The sequence below is a fragment of the Diabrotica virgifera genome, chromosome 8 (assembly GCF_917563875.1).
Source record: "Diabrotica virgifera virgifera chromosome 8, PGI_DIABVI_V3a".
In the NCBI taxonomy this organism is placed as follows: domain Eukaryota; kingdom Metazoa; phylum Arthropoda; class Insecta; order Coleoptera; family Chrysomelidae; genus Diabrotica; species Diabrotica virgifera.
The window spans coordinates 41853474-41876332 of NC_065450.1; the positions used below are offsets into that span (position 1 = coordinate 41853474).

At 35.2% G+C, this 22859-nt stretch overlaps 1 protein-coding gene across 1 annotated transcript in view; it reads left to right on the forward strand.

Moving 5' to 3' along the window:
* LOC114336397 (exocyst complex component 8) overlaps window positions 1-22859 on the forward strand; it is a 71875-nt gene that overhangs the window by 36301 nt on the left and 12715 nt on the right. Inside the window, exons 8-10 of the mRNA XM_050657951.1 lie at window positions 16304-16441; window positions 18446-18626; window positions 19823-19953. Coding sequence (XP_050513908.1) covers window positions 16304-16441; window positions 18446-18626; window positions 19823-19953 — 450 coding nt within the window. The remainder of the gene's footprint in view (window positions 1-16303; window positions 16442-18445; window positions 18627-19822; window positions 19954-22859) is intronic.

Sequence of the window (22859 nt, forward strand, 5' to 3'; positions counted from 1 at the left end):
GTATACAAATTTGTATACAAATTTTTTCAAGGTCGACCTTAAGCATCGACTCAGACTTGAGTACCGACTATGAATACGGGGCTTAGAGAGTATGAATATACGAGGTATGTTCAGTATGATGATTTAAATGAAAGAGATATATTAAATAGAAGATAATAAAAGAGGGCAATAAAAGAGAGCGCCAACCGATTTTTAAAGGGGAAAATGGGTAAACCAATTAGAAGAAGATAATTATTAATGAAATATTAAAAGAAATAAGATAAAATAATTATTTAAAAATAAAATATCAAAGATGTGACGTTTGTAACGTTACAAATTATAATCTAATTTCTTCTTATGGTGCCTATCCGTTCCGGATGTTCGCGATCAGCATGGCTATCCTAACTTTGCATGCTGCTATTCGGAATAGTCCGGTTGTAGATGCATTGAACCACTTTCTCAGGTTTTGCAGCCTAGATATTCCTCATCTCCCTGGTCCTCTCTTTACAAGTATCTTGCCCTGGCCCTGAAGAATGAGTGTTAACAAACCATATCTCTGTTTATTCCTCATAACATGGTCAAGATATTCTAGTTTACACTGTTTGATTGTGTTAAGAAGCTCGATAGTCCACAGTAGGTACATCGCCCTTTTTTGGAAGATGATTACAAAAGTTTTAAAAATGGTCTTAACTGCTTCGTCTGAGCGAGTCTACCACTTTCTGAAAAAGTTTAGTGTGCAGGTTGGACGCGTTTCCGCGTCCCGCGTCATTAACATATTTACGTTGTCGGACTAACGAAACGCGGGTCTAAATTTGCCAGGATGACAATTTCCACAATTAAAATCACGTTCCATAATTAAAACTTTCCCTGTTCCAGTGTTCCCGTACATCAAAGTTTGTCCGACTAGACACCGTTAAGCTATTAACAAATTTTCAGCTTGCTATTAATAAACTTTTTTTGGTACGCGGGATCCAGACGTTTATTCGGCAGCAAATATTGCTTGGAATTTTTTATCTAAGATTTTTTGTGGGGATATTTTGTTCAAAAAAATTTGTAGGGATTATTTGTCAAGAATTTTTGGGGGGATTTTTTGTCCAGGGATTATTTGTCCGGGGATTTTTGTCTGGCGATTTTTTTGTGCAGGGATTTTTTGTCCGGGATTATTTGTCCGGGGATTATTTGTCCTAAGTTCATAGTGATTATGAGTTAAGGATATTTCTGTTTCATATTCATCAGGGAATTCTGTCCGTGAAAACAACATTCTTAACCATATTCTACAGCATATTTTTATTTAAGGACGTAAGTTTTTCACTCATTTTTTATATAAAAAAAAAATCTTATCTTAAATGTCCTTTTAGGAAGCTCTGATGATGGCACGTTATGTGTTGAAAGTACCTAGCTGATAATAAAAATTTTTTTTACACACTATCAAAAGTTTTTTGAGAACATACACCTGTTTGCCGTTTTGACCTATTTTTATTTAAACAAATTACGATTCGAGCTCTGGTGTTACAGACGCATTTTAAGAATTTCATGGGTAGATGTACATCGTCCTTTTTGAAAGATGATTACAAAAGTCTTAAAAATGGGCTTAACTGCTTCGTTTGAGCGAGTCTACCACTTTCTGAAAAATTTTAGAGTGCATGTTGGACGCGTTTCCGCGTCCCGCGTCATTAACATATTTACGTTGTCGGACTAACAAAACGCGGCTGTAAATTTGTCGGACAAGAGATCGACAATCTTTATTAATTAAATATAAGTACTTTCACTTGAAAATTAAGAGTTTTGTAATAACAAAACTACCGCGCTAGAGTGACATCTTGCGGGTGTCGGACTCTACGATTTTGTTATTACAAAACTCTTAATTTTCAATTTAAAGTACATACAGTAGACGCCATCTTAACCGACCGTCGGCTTAACCGACCGACCCTACTCCTTTTTGGATGATACTATTTTTAGATTAAAGGTCATACAAGTTTCATAATTTGTCTTGTGAGTGATATTGTTAATTACATATGTATATACACATCGACGTTCGTTTCACTTTATGTTTTGACTAAATTTGTTTAAAAATGAATCGTGACCCATGGGAAACGTTATAACGGACGGACTATATGTACAGTTACGATCACTGAATAGTTTACACCTTAATTTTTATATTGTAATACTGTAAAATTGCAGTGTCGTACGGATTTCATAAATGTCAAAGTCAAAAAGTCAATGCTTGTCAAAAATTTCGCGAGTGTTGAAACATAAAATAACGATATCAAACTCCTCCAAAATGGTTATAATGAATTTGAATAATGCACAAAAGCAAGAGCAATTGCCAAACTCGAAGAAGGTTGGTTTTTAAGACAAGTTGCTGCAGATTTGAACGTGAGCCATATATGTGCATATGGAAAATCAAACAAAGATTGGATAATTTTGGATAGATATAAAATAAAATCGGTATTTTCAAACCAGACTTCCTTGTTTTCATTATTAAGACCATAATCCAATCCATTCAAAAAAAACTTCTTTCTATACTTTCCATTTTGTTAATGACTCCAAAGAAAAAAAAATAAAAACTTTGTAAAATATATTTTTATATTATTTTTATTTTTTAATTTTAAATAACCTATTCTAGATACACCTCTGTTAACGTCACTTTGACGTGAAAGGTGTATTTAGGTAATAATTTAAAAAATCGGCTCCTAGATACGTAAACCTGTAAACTATTCAATGACCGTAACTGTACATACTACTTTTTTGTTTATAGATCATAAAATATATATATTTTTAATAGAGTTACATATGTAATGTCTTTCTGAGGGTGGTTTTAAAGATTTTCGGTTTAACCGACTTTTTGATTATCCGACCTATGGGCAGGTCCCGTCATGGTCGGTTAAGAGGGCGTCTACTGTACTTATATTTAATTACCGTAAAATGGGGTTACTTTGACCGCTGGGGTGAAGTTGACCGAAAACATAGAAAAATATATATTGTGATATACTTCAGCCACCTTGTATAATTTTTAAAATTATTTTTAACGATTCAAATTTATAAATATCTAAGAATTCATTTTTAATTAAAAAAAAAAAGAATTAATATTCCAAGGGTTGTTAAATCCACCGATATAACGAATTAAGAAAAAATGGTTTAAAAAACGGTCAACTTAACCCCACTTACAAGAAAAATAATTTTACAGGCAAAATGCATATACGGTCAACTTCCCCCCAGATGGGGTGAACTTGACCAAAGGCATTTTTTTTCTAAGTCCTGATTATTTTCTTGTAATTATAATCTAAGCTACTGAAAGTAGACGCCTAAACCCATAACATATTTGCATATAGAAAAATGTAGCAAAATTTAAAATATGATTTTTATAGGATTAAAGTACAAAATCGGTCAAAGTCACCCCATTTTACGGTACCTAATAAAGATTGTCGATCTCTTGTCCGACAAATTTACAGCCGCGTTTCGTTAGTCCGACAACGTAAATACGCTGGGGTGCAAAATTAACCGGACACCTTAAAAATGGGCCATTTTTGATTTCTCGAATTTCCTAAACCTGTTGTCCAATTTAAGTGATTTTTTAATATGTTATAGCCTTAGTCTTTAACAATATTGCTTTAATAATATCGTTGCTAACAGGTAAATTTTCATTGTATACTGGGTGTACCAATGAAACTGTGTTTTGTCTCAAACTTCGCATCACCCTGTGGAATATTCTAGCATTTATAAAATACTCAAATTAAAACCCAACTATAGCCTCATGTTTTCAGAACATTCTGTTTTTTCATTCATTTGCTTATGTTGGACCATAAAAAAGTTAGGTACTTTAACAATTAGCCATGCTTTTCATTAATACATGGTGTTTTTAAATAAGTATGGCAAATTTCAAGGCGTAATTCTACATGAAAAAGTAATGACAGTTTGCTTTATAAACATATGTCCGCAAATACTTCGTTTCTGAGATAGCGGGTGTTGAAATTTTTCTTACAAACTGGCGATTTATTTATTGCTTTAATATGATCCGTCATATTACCCGTATGCACGCCAATGTTGAATATTAAATTCTTAATTGTATGTCAAAAAAATGTGCAATAACTACGTCTTAAAACCCAACAAATTTCATTTGCACATCTCGACCGCTTTTAAAGCAATATATAAATCGTCAGTTTGTAAGAAAAATTGCAACACCCCCTGTCTCGAAAACGAAGCATTTGCGGACATACCGTTTATAAAGCAAACTGTCATTTTTTTTTTTCATGAAGAATTACCCCTTAAAGTTTGCCATACTTATTTAAAAACACCCTGTATTGATGAAAAACATGGCTAGTTGTTAAAGTACGTAACTTTTTGTATGGTCTATTGTGACACAATTATGTCACTCAACTATTTTCAGCTCCCGTACTAACAAGACTAAACGAAGTTGTTTATCAAAGGTTTGTTCCAACTAGCGGTCAAACCAGTTAGAAACTATCAGAATAGTTGACCAGCGCGAGTAGAGGAGATAGCACTGATGACTGTAGTATGTTCTTGCACTGACCAACTGTTTGCTGACGATTTTTGACTGTTGGTTGGAACAGACCTCAAGAATCTTTTTTTTATACAATGCACCTGTGGTTGATTGATTTATGAGCGACCCTAATTTAAAGAAACATCTCGATCGGATTTGTTTACAAACCTTTTTGGTACTAGAAAAATCGATTTTACGTGCTTTAAGTTATTATGTAAATACTCGTTTATTCTGGATCATTCTTTTGTATTCGCGATGATTCAGCATTGTATAAATAAGAGGGATTTTGAAAATAGGAGTTAGTCATAAATTTGTAGCTGTCGCGAAATAAATTATAATAAAGCCGTGGTTATTTTGTAACGTATAAAATTAGTGTAGTATTTTCTAATAAATTAATTAATGTTAAGTGTTTATCGTAGTTTGTAAAATAAAAGATATAAATTCATTGTTTTTCATTTGTTTAGTTGTAAGTTACTAAAAATAAATAAAGTCAACTAAAATTAAACTTAGTGCCTAAAAAAAACATAAATAATAAAATAGTAAAGTCAACCGCGTAAAAAGTCAGTTTCATAACACTATTGTAAGCGAATGAATCAAAAAACAAAATGTTGAGAAAACATGAGGCTATAGTTAGATTTTAATTTCAGTATTTCATAAATGCTAAAATATTCCACAGAGAGATGCGAACTTTGAGAAAAAAAACACAGTTTGATTGGTACACCCGGTATACAATGAAAATTTGACTGTTCAGCAACAATGCTATTACGGCAATATTGATAAAGAATAAGGCTATAATATATTTAAAAAATCACTTAAATTGGACAACAGATTTAGAAAATTCGAGACATCAAAAATGACCTATTTTTAAAGCGTCCGCGTCAGGTTAATTTTGCACCCCAGTGTATGTTAATGACGGGGGACGCAGAAACGTATCCAACCTGCACTCTGAAATTTTTCAGAAAGTGGTAGACTCGCTCAAACGAAACAGTTAAGACCATTTTTAAGACTTTTATTGTAATCATCTTTCAAAAAGGATGATGTACTGTGGACTACGAATTCCTTGCCCATTCCATGTAGGACCTCAACATTAGTCACACATGAAGTCTACCCATGAAATTCTTAAAATGCGTCTGTAACACCAGATCTCGAATCGTAATTTGTTTAAATAAAAATATGGTTAAGAATGTTGTTTTCACGGAGAGAATTCCCTGATGGATATGAAACAGAAATATCCTTAACTCATATAATCACTATGAAGCTAGGACAAATAATCCCCAGACAAATAATCCCGGACAAAAAATCCCCACAAATTATCCCTGCACAAAAAATCGTCAGACAAACATCCCCACTAATAATCCCCGGACAATCCCTGGACAAAAAATCCCCCAAAAAATTCTTGACAAATAATCCCTACAAATTTTTTTGAACAAAATATCCCCACAAAAAATCCCAGATAAAAAATTCCCAAGCAATATTTGCTGCCGAATATACGCCTGGATCCCGCGTACCAAAACAAGTTTATTATAGCAAGCTGAAAATTTGTTAATAGCTTAACGGTGTCTAGTCGGACAAACTTTGATGTACGGGAACACTGGAACAGGGGAAGTTTTAATTGTGGAACGTGATTTTAATTGTGGAAATTGTCATCCTGACAAATTTATGATTGTGAAAATTAGCAGGTTGTTTTTAAGTTTATTCAGTAGCAAACTTTGTATAATATATGAAAAAAGTTTGTCCGACAAATATGTTGGGCATTTTAATAAGTCCGACACCTAGAACATGTCAAATGACAGGAATCATGGTTAGTAATAGCAGTCTGATTTTTGCATGAGAGTTCAATGAAAGAGTATCAAATCAATTGGAAGTTCTGTCCGACAAAATACATGGGCCGTTTTCGTAATCTGACGTTCGAAACCTGTAACCTCTTCCACAATTAAAACTTCCCCTGTTCCAGTGTTCCAGTGTACCGGGTGTCCCAATAAGAATGGCTCTAGGCCATATCTCAGGAACCGTTTATAGTACAGCTTTGAGAAAAAAATATTTATAATAACAGTGGCCTCGGGAAAAACCTGGAAATTATTTTCATAATTTTAGGTCCACCGCTAGAGGGCGTAATTGAATATCAAAAATTAAAAATCAAAATTTTACAAAATTTACCTAATGAAAGGGCACTGGAAACCCAATCATCGTATTCTTCATAAAATTCTGCTCATATTTGATTTCATAAGTTTAAGTCTACCTTTGCAAATAAGAGGTGGGGGTGAGTGGGAACCTTCTTATGAAAAAATGGCTGTAAGTCCGGTTCTGCTAAGTCGAATTTTGCATACTTGGTCTTGTTGAAAACAGCTCTTTTTCGTCAATGTAAGTGTTTTATTTTCGAAATAGCCTAATAAGTAATATGGAAGCTAGGGGGCGTTATTTAATTATTTTCAGAAATCTATTTTTCTTTGGAAAATATTAAATACACGTATGCATTTTTATTACTGTATTACAAAATTTAGACCAAATTATCAACATAATACCGAAAACCGCATGTCGATACCTCTTTTCTATCTCGAGATATCTTAAGAAATGTGTAAATTTTAAACATAACTGTTACTGTCACCGGTAAACGAGGTTAAGGAAAAGTAGTGTGCTATGGAAAAAACAAATAAACATTTTCCAGATGTAAATGTATATAATTAATTAAAACAACAATAAGACAAACAACGCTATAAAATATAACAAAGAAATAAAAGCAACTACTTACTTAGTCTTAGTGATTGTCTAAATGTTCAAATTGTTGCCCATCATTTTCGATGCAAGCATTTACTCTTTCAAGAGTAGATTGAATAGCAAGAGATTTAACTGTTTTAGACTTTTATTTATGGGGACGGATTAAAGACCTTGTTTTTGCCGCTAGGCCCACTACTCGAGAAAACATTATCTAGAATCTAGAGAATACGGAACACCATTCAAAGCATTACGAAAGCAGAAATTGAGACTGCTGTTCAATATACTCTTGAAAGAGTAAATGCTTGCATCGAAAAGGATTGGCAACAATTTGAACATTTAGGTCGTCACTAAGTAAGTAGTTGCTTTTATTTCCTTGTTATATTTTATAGTGTTGTTTGTTTTATTGTTGTTTTAATTAATTATATACGTTTACATCTGGAAAAATTTTATTTTTTTGTTTTTCCATAGCACACTACTTTTCTTTAACCTCGTTTACCGGTGACAGTAACAGTTATATTTAAAATTTACACATTTCTTAAGATATCTCGAGATAAAAAAAAAGATATCGACATGCGGTTTTCGGTATTATGTTGCTAATTTGGTCTAATTTTGTAATACAGGATTAAAAATGCATATTTGTATTTAATATTTTCCAAAGAAAACTGGATTTCTGAAAATAATTAAATAACGCCTCCTAGCTTGCATATTACTTATTAGGCTATTTCGAAAATAAGATACTTACATTGACGAAAAAGAGCTGTTTTCAACAAGAGCAAGTATGCAAAATTCGATTTAGCAGAACCGGAGTAACCGCCATTTTTTCATAAGAAGGTTCCCACTCACCCCCACCTTTTATTTGCAAAAGGTAGACTTAAACTTTTGAAATCAAATATGCGCAGAATTTTATGAAGAATACAATGATTGGATTTCCAGTGCCCTTTCATTAGGTAAATTTTGTAAAATTTTGATTTTTTAATTTTTAATATTCAATTACGCCCTCTAGCGGTCTACCTACAATTATGAAAATAATTTCCAGGATTTTCCCGAGGCAACTTTTGTTATAAATATTTTTTTCTCAAAGCTGTACTATAAACGGTTCCTGAGATATGGCCGAGAGCCATTCTTATTGGGACACCCGGTACATCAAAGTTTGTCTGACTAGATACCGTTAAGCTAATAACAAATTTCCAGCTTGCTATTAATAAACTTTTTTTTGGTACGCAGAATCCAGGACTAATAGTTCTCTAAAATTTTCCCCTTGAATGCAATCGACGCAAATGTTTTTCAGCCTTTTTGTAATGTCAGATTAATAATATTCACATTTTGTACGTATGTATCAAAACAATTGAAATTTTTTCCGAAATTTCATTACACTAATTTCAATTCCAATGCCAGAAACACGCATTGGGAGGAAGGTTAAACACATTTTTTCAATTAGTTTGACCGTTTGCGCTATTACGAATGTTTAGTTTTGTTATGAAAACGCAGAACACAGGTTTTTGTGTTCACATTTGTCATTAATGACATGTGTTCACACATGTGACAAATACTTGAAAAGTATTGGGAATATAATCAAGACGTGCATCAGATCTTTATAGATTTCAAACAGGCTTAAGGCTCAATTAATCGTCCAACACTATGGAATGTAATGGTCGAGCTGGGCGTACTCAAGAAACTAACTGCGGTAACGCAAATGTTTGTAAGTAACTCCTTTGCGCAAGTTAGAATAGGGGGAAAATATCAAATGCTTTCTGCGCAAATTCTAGACTGAGACATGGAGATCCGTTGTCCTCATTGTTGTTTAACCTGGCCTTAGAATATGTCATGCGAAAAATTTATCCAAAAATCTAACCAGGCGTAGCTGCTCGGGGAGAGGCCAGATGGGAGAACGTCTGTAGGATGGCGTAGAAAACGGTGGAAAGATGCAGTCAGAGACGATCTGGAGAAAATGGGAGTGAGACAATTGGAAATAGTGACACAAGACCGACAAACATGGAAGGCAATTGGGACCGTGCCAGTTCGGAAAAGCGACATCTGGTTTCATAGCTCGGCAACTTTTTTCGCACTTTTAATTATATTGGCCAATCATATTGGTCCTGGTTGCTGGATAATTGTCAAGGCCGTAGCCCAAAAAAATTATAAGAAGAAAAATTAAGATTTAGGTTATGTTATTAAAAGGTAAATAATTGTATGTAGTAAATAAAACTAATTATTAAAATGCAGTACTACAAGCAAAATACAATTAATTAAATATACTTTTATAAACTGCGCGTCATAGAAAACAGGCACCCTAAAAAATGGGTAATTTTTGAGGTTGCGTATCTTCTAAATCTGTTGTCCGATTTAAGTGATTTTTTGAATATCTTATAGCCTTATTCTTTGCCAATATCACTGTAATAATATTTTTGCTAAACAGGTAAATTTTCATTGTATACCGGGTGTACGATTCAAACTGGGTTTTTTTCTGAAAATTCGCAACACCCTGTGGAATATCCTAGCATTTATAAAATACTGAAATTAAAACCCAACTATAGGCTCAGGTTTTTTCAACATTCTGTTTTTTGATTCATTCGCTTATGTTGGATAATACAAAAGTTAGGTACTTTTACAATTAGCCATGTTCTTTTTTAGTACAGGGTGTTTCTAAACAAGTGCGACAAACTTTAAGGGGTAATTCTGCATTAAAAAATAATGACAGTTTGCTTTATAATCGTATGTCCGCAAATGCTTCGTTTGCGAGATACGGGATGTTGAATTTTTTCTTACAAACTGACGATTTATTTACTGCTTTAAAACCGGTTGAGATATGCAAATGAAATTTGGTGGGTTTTAAGACGTAGTTATTGCACATTTTTTGACATACAATTAAGAATTTTATATTCACCATTGGCGTGCATAAGGGTAATATGGTCGGTCATATTACCCGTATGCACGCCAATAGTGAATATAAAATTCTTGATTGCAAGTCAAAAAATTCGAAATAACTATCTCTTAAAACCTACCAAATTTTATTTGCATATCTCAACCGGTTTTAGGGCAATAAAATAAATCGTCAGTTTAAAAAAAAAATTCAACATTCCGTATCTCGTAAACGAAGCATTTGCGGACATAAGTTTATAAAGCAAACGGTCATTATTTTTTCATGCAGAATTGCCCCTTAAAGTTTGTCGCACTTATTTACAAACAACCTATACTGATGAAGAACATGACTAGTTGTTAAAGTACATAACTTTTGTATTATCCAACATAAGAGAATGAATCAGAAAACCTGAGGCTATAGTCTAGATTTAATTTCACTATTTTATAAAGGCTAGAATATTCCACAGGATGTTGCGAACTTTGAGAAAAAAACACAGTTTCATTCGTACACCCGGTATACAATAAAAATTTACCTGTTTAGCAAAAATATTATTACAGGGATATTAACAAAGAATAAGGCTATAGCATATTCAAAAAATCACTTAAATCGGACAAAAGGTTAAGGAGATACGCGACATCAAAAATTACCCATTTTTTAGGGTGCCCGTTTTCTATGACGCGCAGTGTATAATAATTGCATATATCAATATTATGAGCAACGAACATCTCTTACTTAAGTTTGATGTTAAAGACGGACCTACATGTATGTCAGCAGCATGGAAACAGGGTTACAACCCTGATCTATGTTTTGTCTCTACTCTAATAGCAGCGGGCAACCTCTATCAGTCTCAAGAAAAGTAATGGACGACTTTCCACACAGTCAACACCGCCCAGTAATCATAGAGGCATGAACCCAAATTCCTATAATCACATCCATCCATCGCTCACGGTGGAATCTGAAGAAAGCTAAGTGGAGTAGGTTTTCTACGGAACTGGACAAGACTCTAGGATGGATACCACCTACCGGCAGAAATTACAAAAGATTCGCTGGAGCCGTAATAAGCACGGCCAAAAAGCATATACCAAGAGGCTATCGAAAAAAATACATTCCCGGTTGGTCCCATAATAGTGAAGAACTGTACCAAAATTTCCTTGAAATTGGTGATCAAGAAATAGCAGATGAACTGCTCCATAGCCTAGATGCGGCGAGACAACAAAAATGGACCGAAACTGTAGAAAGTCTTAATTTTCAAACATCAAGCAGGCAAGTATGGACACTGTTAAGAAAATTAGGAAGCGGAACTCCTATAGCAAGGAACAAAAGGACAATTAACCCAAACACTATTGCCTCACATCTGGTATCAACATCTAGAGCACCGAAAGACAAGCCACATACAACCAAGGTAAAACGAGAGCTCAAAACTTTAAAATTCCAATCTACAGACACCGAATACTCCCGCCCTTTCACTTCCGAAGAAGTCACTATTGCTCTCAAGGATGTAAAGCCAGGTAAAGACCCAGGTTTTGACAATATTCATCCTGAATTCTTAATTAACTGCGGCAAATGTGCGAGAGAATGGATAGCCCACTTTTTCACGGACATTATGAAGACCGGTATCATACCACAGGAACTCAAACGCTCGAAGGTCATTGCCATATTAAAACCAGGGAAACCAAATGATAACAACCCTAAGAATTACAGACCAATAGCCCTACTATCGGTGATGCGTAAGCTTCTAGAGCGCCTTAATCTACAATAGAATTAGCCCAAAGCTGCTTGAAACAATACCGGTTGATCAGGCAGGTTTCCGACCCAAAAGAAGCTGCGCAGATCAGGTTCTTTCACTTACGACATTTATTGAGGCAGGGTTCCAGCGAAAACTTAAAACTGCAGCCGCATTCATAGACCTAACAGCGGCCTACGATACAGTCTGGAGAGAAGGCATGATATACAAGCTCCTTCGCATAATCCCCTGTAAATCCACCGCTCGAATTATCAACAGCATGCTAGCCGACCGAACGATTCAAGTGGTCATGGGATCTGACATCAGCACCCCAAGGAAACTGAAGAATGGACTGCCTCAGGGATCTGTCCTGGCTTCTCTTCTCTTTAGCCTATACATCTCTGATATACCAGAAACCAGATCAAGGAAGTTTGGTTACGCCGATGACTGGGTCCTTGCAACAAGGTGTAAGTCATTTGAAGAAACAGAAGAAATCCTCACGGCGGACTTACACATAATGGGAAAATATTTCCGTAAATGGAGGTTCCAACCAAACGCTACGAAAACAGAGGTTTCCAGTTTCCACCTAAATAACCAGTTTGCAGGAAGAATACTCAATATTCAGTTCGAAAACACCACACTCGCCTACAATAAAACACCAAAGTACCTTGGGGTGACTCTTGACAGAACCCTATCATTCAAGGAACATCTGACAAAAACAGCGGAAAAACTTAAATCCAGAAACAACATCATCCAGAAGCTGTGCGGCACAACATGGGGAGCATCGGCTTCCACCTTGCGATCATCTGTCCTGGGCCTAGTCTTCTCAACTGCAGAATACTGCTCTTCAGCATGGCTTAACAGCCCACATCTACACAAAGTAGATGCCCAATTGAATAATACAATGAGAATGATTGCTGGAGAAATCCACCCCTACGCAATGGCTCCCAGTACTGAGTAACATTCCATCACCCAAACTACGACGCATACACGCACTCACTAGTGAGTACGAAAGATAGTAGATAACGAGAACCTGCCAATCCATCAAGATAAAGATGCCGCCAACGGTAACCGTCTACGCTCCAGACGACCACCAATAAAAACAGCAAAGGTGGCTGTGGAAAATGAGTTCAATTTAACGACAACATGGACTCGAGAATGGATGGAACAACAAAATAGCAACTTACCCTGCATCACACAAAAACCACCAGGCTTTGACTTACCACGCAACACATGGTCTATGCGGAACCGAATCAGAACCCAACACGGCAGATGTGGTTACATGATGCACAAATGGGGTAAACGTCCATCCCCACTCTGTGACTGTGGACAACCACAAACCATCTATCACATCACAGAACAGTGTCCCACAAGATCATATCATGGCAGGTCAGAGGATTTCCTGATGACGACTCCAGAGTCGATAGACTATGTAAATAAGTTAGATGTACGTTTGTGAACCTATGTATTGTCTTATACAAAATATATGTAAATGTAAATGTGTCAGGTGCCATACGTTAAAAATAAATAAATGTGAGCAACATATAATTTTTCTTCTTCAATGACAGTAGGTATGAAATATACGTCAATTTGACAATTTCAATTGAAAATATGAATTATTTAAGAAAGTTGTAAGATTTCTCCGCTATTCGCGCACGATCGTTTCTCGTATCCCCTCCAAGTACTTGCACACCGCGAATAGTAAACCCGGCAAAGACTCTCAAAGAGTTATAACGCCATTGATGATGATAATGACTTAATATTTTTGACAGTTAAATTTACAAAAAGAACTTTTTTTGCATTACAATCAAGATTTTCGTTTTCAGGACCAATCACGAATAGATAATGTTTTGAACAGAGTTATTCAATCAAAGCAGAGTGAACAAAATATTTAAGCGAATAATTGCAACATGATTCCCACAGCCTTAGCTCATTCCCCATATCTTCCACGATTTTTGAAAAAAAAACTCGCACTCTTTTGTCATGTAAAATGTGAAGTTTTCGGCATAGATTTGGAATTGGAATTGGAATTCGAAATTTGGTAATCGAAATTATAATTCATGCTTAATTTTAATTGCTAATAATTATTTTCGTTCCGAAAAGCGGTTTCATGGCGATTGCTATAACTCTCATGCACTGAGGCTGAAAAATATTTGCGTCGATTGCATTCATGTGAAAACTTTTAGATAACTATTCGGCAGCAAATATTTCTTGGGGATTTTTTGTACGGGATTTTTTGTGGGGTTATTTTGTCCAAAAAAGTTTGTGGAGATTTTTTGTCCGGGGATTTTTTTGTCCAAGGATTTTATGTCCGGAATTATTTGTCCGAACCCCATTACTATAGTATAGTTTTAAAATTGTAGGCACTAAATTTCAAGAAATGGTGATGACCATTCAGTCATTCTTGATCTTCCAGTGGCGTACAAAAATTTCTTTAGTTATTTGTATTTTTGGACTTGTTTTATTCATTCTTCGTGGATTATTAGACTCTTTTGTCGTTGTTGTAATTTAGTCATCACCGTATTTTTCGACCCCTTTCTTCACTGTGTTCCACAACTCTATTTACTAGCTGCTGTAGATCTTCGAGACACTTGGCTATTAGTACCGTACCATCAGCGTATCTTAAATTGTTAATACGTTTTTCGTTCACTTTTATAGCTATTGTTTGCCCCTCTATAGCTTCTTGGATAATAGGGCTTTTTAACGCTTGTCATTTGTTTCAGGCTTCTGTCATATGTCGTATAATCCGTGTATAATATTAATATACATGGCAGAAGCCCGAAACAAATGAGAAGCCCTATTTCTTCGAAATATGGATTGCATAGAATAGCTGATAATATACATCCTTGTCCGACACCTCTCCTTTTTACAGTGGCGGCTCGTGGCTTTAGGGACAGGGTCGGCAAGGTTTTTGTCTCCTCAGATAGGTATACCATCTAATTAAAAGGCTTCAATCATCATAGAAGATTTTTGGTTTTTGTTTTTTTTTATTTTTTTTTGTTTTTTGTTTTTTTTATTTTTTTTTGTTTTTTCACATAGATTTAGAACCTAAACATGTTTATAAATTAACTTTAGTCTATGTTGTTTGCACGTAGCAAAATGGGTAATAACATCATCGTAAAATTTATTAATGTGTTGGAGAGACAAAAGCTTGACATTCTCTTTTGTTTCATGGTGTTTCGACAATACGTTTTGACACTTTTGAAACAAGAGAAATCCCGTTCATTTAAGGCAAAAGTTGGTAGCAATGAGAGAATTCATGATAATAATTTATTAATTTCGGGAACAGTTTGTTGCAATGAATTGCATTATATAAAATTATACATATTTTGTAACTGATCCCATCTTCCGAAAATATTTGGATCAGCATATAAAACTTTTAATTAATTTCCTTAGTTTATTTGATTAAAGAATTATGGATAGTTTTAATACACTTGTCTAATAGATATTTTGAAAATTATTTGGCGTAACTTTTAAATTTTTGCAAATCTTCAAAATTTGAAAAAATGAGTACCTATCTAATTGCACAAGTAATAATAGTATCAAAAATTTCAAAATATACTTGTTTTTCGAGATCTGTGTCACACTTTTGTCTTTTGTGGGGGTGTTCGGAAGTATCAAGCGAATCCAAAACGTCACTGCGTACCTATATATTGAAAATTAGTATCTCTGAGATTTTTTACCAGCTTTGTTATTCTATTTTTGGAATAAATAATGTCAGTTGACTGATTTTGAACAACATTGAATATCACATCAGTTTGGGTGAACACTTTCTTAGAAATATGTAAAAAAAATATTAAAAGAATAATCATTTAGTAAAGTTTTCAAACCGATTGCTTCACGGATCGAGATATCATCACTTGCAAAATTGTCGCCTTTACTAATAAAATTTAAAACTTCCAAAAGCTGTTTACGAAAATCTGCTACAGTGAAAACTAACCGAGATTTAAAATTCCAAAAGCTACGTTATTTCATAATTAATTTCATCCCGAGCGCACTATTAGCAGGGTACGTGCCTTGGTACATGCCTTGCTGGTGTCTGCCCATCACCGATCGGCAGATTGATTTCTGCCGGTATCTGCCGGACTCTACCATTCAAATACGGGTGAAATTGTGGTGAAATGTATAATTGGTTGCCTATCGGCTAATATTCCACAGCGCTTCTTACAAGTAAATCGTAAATCTAGGGACGGCTCGCCGTCCCTGTCGAAGCAGATCTTATAAAAAAGAATTCACACAATCGCAATCTGATGCATGGCTGGGATTATTAATTTGAAAAGTTTCTTACGCGTAGGGATCACTTTTAACGTATCGGATTGATCGAATTCTTTTAAAAACAATGAATAAAATTTGGTCTGTATTATCTCACAGATCTTTTTTTATTTTACAGAAACAAATATCATCAACTCAGATTAAATTAAATATTTAGAAAATCTACAATGTGTCCATAAATGTGTGGGTTGGCACTGCTGACCCTGACCGGCCGCCACTGCCTTTTTATATACATTAGTTTTAAATTTTGTAGGTTGAACAACGACAAAATAGTCTTACCGAAGTTTTAATGAAAGAACTGGAAGTTAATCCTGATAAATCTTTGCAAGGTGGATTGAGGGCTGCTAGAAGAGCAGTAAGGTTATTAAATCAATTAGGAAGAGAAAATCAAGTAAGTAATATAAAATTTGCAACGATATAATTTCCGAATACAATTTCTTTGAGTTCTTTTTCTTGCTTATTTACGTATTAAAATAAATGGAAGTTGTGCAAATGTGATACTGAATACTAATGATTTTTGACAACATTGGCCACTCCTCGCCCATTGCATCAGTTGAAGCGGTTTACGTTACGGTACCAATCTCACCCGTGTTGAGCTGCCCCCCCCCCCCACTTGCAAAAATTAAAAAACAAATAGCCCTGATTTATGAGCTCTCATATTCCGCAAATTAAAAATTTTGAGCTCGTTCCACTGAGCACAAATTTAAGATTTTAGTGGGGCGGCTGAGTCAGCCCCCCCCCCCCACTACTTAAAAATAGGAATATTGATTCGATTTTTGCGGCAGAATTACCAGCTATTTATGAGCTCTTGAAATGATATAGTTTTGATTTTTGAGCTCATCCCCTTCACCACCAAACAACCCGTTAATTGATTTAACTTAAGAGAAAAATGCTCAGAAAACTTAAAATATATTGTAATTCGAATATAATTCCTATAGCTTATCTAAGAATAAACTATTAAATCACGTGCATTTCGATTATTGAGCTACAACCCCTTCGCAAGAAAACTACCCCATCTTCCCGGCTTAAGAGAGAGTTATACTTAAAATGCATTAATTTAATTATTTGGCGACTACATATCATTTAATAATTTATGAGCTCCCAAATTACGCGCATTTAGATCAGTAAATTGCAATTTATTTTGTATACTGTCACAGTCACTGAAGGTAAAAATCAACGATTACCTTCAATTTCGGTGAACCTTCATCGATTTTCACGAAAATTGGTCAGTGGTTAGAGAGGATACCTCAAGAAACAAAGGTAACATGGTGCCACCTTGCGCCTTTACCCTGAGGGTGGATACCGCCCCTTCTCGGGGGTGAAGATTATTTTTTTAAAATAACTACAAATCAATAAAAGGACACATTATAAGCAACATTTGTTATATAAAGTTATTAAAATAAGTTAATGCTTTTTAAGTTATTAAGGATCAAAGATTTTAATTATTCGTGAAAAAAATGCATGTTTTGAAGCGGTTTTTCGTAAATCACTGAAAAACTGTAAGTTTTTACAAAAAAGTTAATAGTAGTTTAATTCGTATAGCTTATATTCTAAGAATAAACTCTTAAATTACGCGCATTTCGACTATTGAGCTACAACCCCTTCGCAAGAAAACCATCCCATATTCCCGGCTTAAGAGAGAGTTGTACTTAAAATAATTTAAATTAATTATTTGGCGTCTATATATCGCTTAATAATTTATGAGCTCGCAAAATATACGCATCTCAATTATTGAAATGCAATTTTCTTTCTATAGTGCAGTCACTGAAGGTAAAAATCAACTATGACCTCCGATTTCGGTAAATCTCCATTCATGTTCAAGAAAATTGGTGAGCGGATAAGGATACCTCCTAAGGGGTGAAGAGGATGAGCTCAAAAATCGAAACTATATCATTTCAAGAGCTCATAAATAGCTCGAAATTCTGCCGCAAAAATCGATTCAATATTCCTATTTTTAAGTAGTGGGGGGGACTCAGCCCCCCTCCCACTAAAATATTAAATTCCTGCTCACTGGAACGTCAAAATTTTTAATTTGCGAAATATGAGAGCTCATAAATCAGGGCTATTTGTTTTTTAATTTTTGCAAGTGGGGGGGGGGGGCAGCTCAACACGGGTACCACTCACTGGTCGGCCGTGGTCGCAGTATTAGAAATGTTGAGGTTTGAATCTTCGACAAATTGTATTTAGTGCTTTATTGTCACGTCGATCGGTACAAGAACACAGACTGCTGAGACTACAATGGACGGAAATGAGTAGCGAAGAAGAGTAGGAACAGCGAGCCCTAAAAAGGAAAAAGCTAAAGAAGAAGAAGAAGATTTCACCTTTAAATGTAAACTTTAATGTATTGTGGATCTATTTATATTTCATGTTTATAAACATTTACTTTTACTTACAGTCATGTAACTTATTCCTGAAATTGTGTAGCAGTATGTTGAGGACACAGTGTAAGCGTGTTAAAAGAGAAGGATCCACCACAACATACATACGTAATTTGGCGAGTGTAGTATTCACTAACATGTGTCATATGTCAGATGAGTTTCTAAGGGCTTTTCCCGACTCACCAACTTGTGCTTCAGGTATGTATATAAAGTCAATTCGCTAATCCGAGACACAACTCTCTAGTGATGTTAGTAATTTATTTTTTGAGAAGTTAGGTTGGTAGACGTGACTGGAAGTTACTACACAACCAAACATACCTGCTTCTAGCCAATATTATTAATAGTAAACAAACATAAATAACATAAACCTTACGTCAATAAATAATTATTTATTTCATCATCAGCCATAGTCGTCCACTCCTGAACATAGGCCTCCTCGAAAAACTTCCATTCAGATCTATCCTGCGCTGCTGCAATCCAGTTGGTACAAATCCTCTTTATGTCGTCAGTCCATCTTGTGGGTGGTCCTCCCGGGTTTCGTCTATCCGCTCTCGGTCTCCACTTCAAGATTTTTTTGGTCCACCTATCATCTTTCATTCTAGCGACGTGTCCTGCCCACTTCCATTCAACTTTGGCTATGTGTTTTATAATGTCTTTTACACCACTTCTTCTACGAATTTCTTCGTTTCTTACCCTATCTCTTAACGTTATGCCCAACAATGATCTTTCCATTCTACGCTGCGTCACTTGTAGTTTTTGTGCAGATGTCCTTGTTATAGTAAGTGTCTCTGCGCCATATGTAAGAACAGGCAGGACACGCTGATAGGTATATCACTTTTAAAAATATCACGTAGCTGCCCATCTCAGAGTTATTCTTCTTAGCAGCTCAGCAGTTTGATTGTCTCTGCTAATGTTTACCGTATGTCCAAGGTATATGTAGCTGTCAAAAATTTCAATTTCGACGTCTTCTACCTTTAAAGGATGGCTCGGAACTAAATTCTAATTATTTATTTACGCCATTATAATGTATTGATAACAAATGAGAAAATTATTTATTGTACAAAATAGAAATATTTTGTAGAAATAAATTCGACAAAATTTTATGAGTTTAGTATACACTCCGACTATTTCCAATAATTCTTCTTTTTTTAATGAAAGATTGTTGATTTGAGCAGTTAATAGTGTGAGGTAGGAATTTTTGTTTGTACGTTTCCTATTCCGAATGTATCAAAAAGGAATCTCGGCTGAGCGAATTCAGTATATCTATTATGTAATATGTCAATACGAAAAATTGCTGAATCAGCTTTATGCCTTATTGATTATGGCATTTTTGTGCCAAGATTGATATTAATATCTTTTTCTGAGTAGTAACCTACATTTTTCTTTATTTTTAGCGTATGTTGTTTGGGCCAGCAACGAGTTACTTCTTTTTACTGGACATTTTATAAAACAAGTATTTATGCCCCAGACTTCGCTGTCAACTGTGACAGAATGCATAGTATTAGTCCGAACGCAATGTGAAAGGGTAAGTATGTATTTAATAAAATAAATTTTGTAATAAACGATGAATTAACGATCGGTAATAAAATTTTCTTCTCGAAGTACTCAACTCAAAAAAGAACCACAATCATTTTATTAAAATATTTAAAAGTTAAAATATTGAACGCGTTTCGGCTCAACGCGAGCCATCATCAGCAATTACAGGAGACAAGAACTGATCTACAATACATTACCAAATTATTACTAAGTAAAAACAACATGGCGAAACTACTGTGGCGAGCTATATAAAAATAACGAGGTATCAGCAGAAAATCAGTGGCCCTCTGACTACCTTAGAGAACCTACTTTCTTACTCGCTGAAGTCAAAGATGCAATTAAATCACTAAAGAGAAATAAATCCCCAGGCATTGATTCAATACCTGGTGTATTCAAATTTGAAATACTACAGTTACTAGGTGACAAAGGATTACATATCATCCATTCTATCTGTGTCGCTGTTTGGAATTCAGGAAAATGGCCATGTGATTGGTGTACCTCAATTTATATCCCGCTACACAAAAAAGGAACTACAACCAGATGTGAAAACTACCGCACACTGTCACTAATAGCACATGCTAGTAAAATCTTGTTGCATTTCATCAAAAACAGATTAGAAACCTATCTACGTTACCAAATACCTGAGGAACAAGCGGGGTTTGTAAAGGGTAAAGGTACAAGGGAACAAATCCTGAATCTGAGACAACTCATTGAAAAGTCTAGAGAATTTCAAGTACCTATGATTATATGCTTCGTTGACTACCAAAAGGTATTTGATTGTGTAGCCTAGATAAATCTGTGGTCAATTTTAATAGAAATGGGCGCACCAATGCACCTGGTGACACTTATTAAAATTCTGTACCAGTCCAATATAGCGACAGTACGACTAGATCATAAGTTCTCAAACCAATTCAAGACCGAGAGAGGTGTTAGACAAGGATGCGTGTTGTCACCTGACTTATTTAACATGTGTGGTAAACATGTCATGAGGATGGTTTTAGAAGGATGGGCCGGTGGAGTAACAGTAGCTGGTAGGAAAATCTCCAATTTAAGATTTGCTGATGACACTACTCTTATAGCAGCAAATGAGCAAGAAATGTTTGATCTCCTGCGAAGAGTTCAGTACGAAAGCAATAAAGTTGGTCTGAAAATCAATAAAGCTAAGACAAAAATAATGGTGGTCGACAGATTCGACACTATTCAACTGACTAACATGTTACAGGAATACCAGATAGTAAACACCTTTGTCTGTCTCGGGTCTAGTATAACTAACGATGGTAATTGTGAAGCAGAAGTTAGGAGACGTATTGGAATGGCAAAAAATGTGATGAATCGCCTAACTAAAGTTTGGAAAGACAGATCTATCTCTCAAAATATCAAGATGAGACTGGTGAATGCAGGGGCGGTTTCTCCATTGGTTCACTTGTGCAGTGAACACCCAATCAAATTTCATTGAAATACATATTTTTAAAAATCTCATAAATATCATTAAAATATTTTTTCTTAAATCTCATAAATATCATAGTATCATTAAAATATAACTTTATTTATTAATCTCATAATTTATTTGCACAACACCGCTACGCTAGATGCACGTGGTAAGTGCAGAATTCAAATTGAACCCAGCTCTTAAATCCGTGAACCAGCGATTCTCCTATCTTAAAACATTGGCGATTTGTGCACTGCACACAGAGACCGGGGCGGAGCGTTTCGATTCACAGTTTGGCATTTTCTGTTGTGGGATTTTATTAAATACAATATTGGTAAGTAGTTTTTTTAGGATGAAGCCTTATTCAGTGAAGTTTATAAAAGAAAATGCAAATAGTTTTGAAAATCGACTTCTTATAAAAAGAATGGACTAACTTGGCCGGAGATAAACTTGGTACAAGAATGTGCAATAAGAAACAAAAAGTTTAAACATTGTTTTAAAGTTGAACAATATAGAAAAACTTCGTGATTATGTGGGTGTGATAAACTACATTCTTTATTTTGTTTTCCATGTATAGTATTTTCAAAGAATAAAACTATAATTTCAACCTCGGTCTTTGGATGCCGTTAAAATAAACGGATTTTTAAACAGTTTTGACAAAGCCATTTCAATATTCGTAACTTCTACCTCCACCTTCACCATCGAAAAAGCACCATCATTAAGTAGGTATCATATTCTGCACAAAACAAAAATGTTTGTGACATCCTGACTAATCGGGTCAAAGATAGGTTTCATTTTACAGATCATCTTTAGGCGAGGCCCCAAAAATTTTTCGCCTGCGGCGCTTATTCTCCGTTTGTATAATTACATTCTTTAATTGAACACCCTCCTTAAATTACCACGAGCCGCCACTGGGTAAATGCCCTTGTATTCTCAATATTTTTATACGGAGCAGAGACTTGGACTCTGCGCATACTAGCGCCAAAACGTTGATGCTTTTGAGATGTGGTGCTGGAGAAGAATGCTGCGCATACCTTGGACAGCTCATAGGACAAACGTTTCCATTCTAAACCAACTCAAGATTAAAAAAAGGCTGTCCACAATATGTCTGCAACGAATTCTGCAATTCTTTGGTCACGTGGTTCGCAGAGGTGACGACAGTTTGGAGAGATTAATTGTTTCTGGAAACGTTCCGGGGAGAAGATCAAGAGGACGATCACCAACTAGATGGTCCAAGCAAGTAAAGAATTCAGCTGGATACTCATTCTGCGAAGCTCTTAGAGCAGCTGAAGATAGAGACCAATGGAGAAACATTGTTAGGAATATTGGAAGAAATCACGATCCTCAGTAATGGGGAAACGACAAGAAAGAGAGAAAAACAACATGGAGAGACAACGTTCACCTCAGTCAAGAAACTTACCCAGAGGAAGGAGGCAGAATCGATTAGGTTCGATCAGTTAAAATTC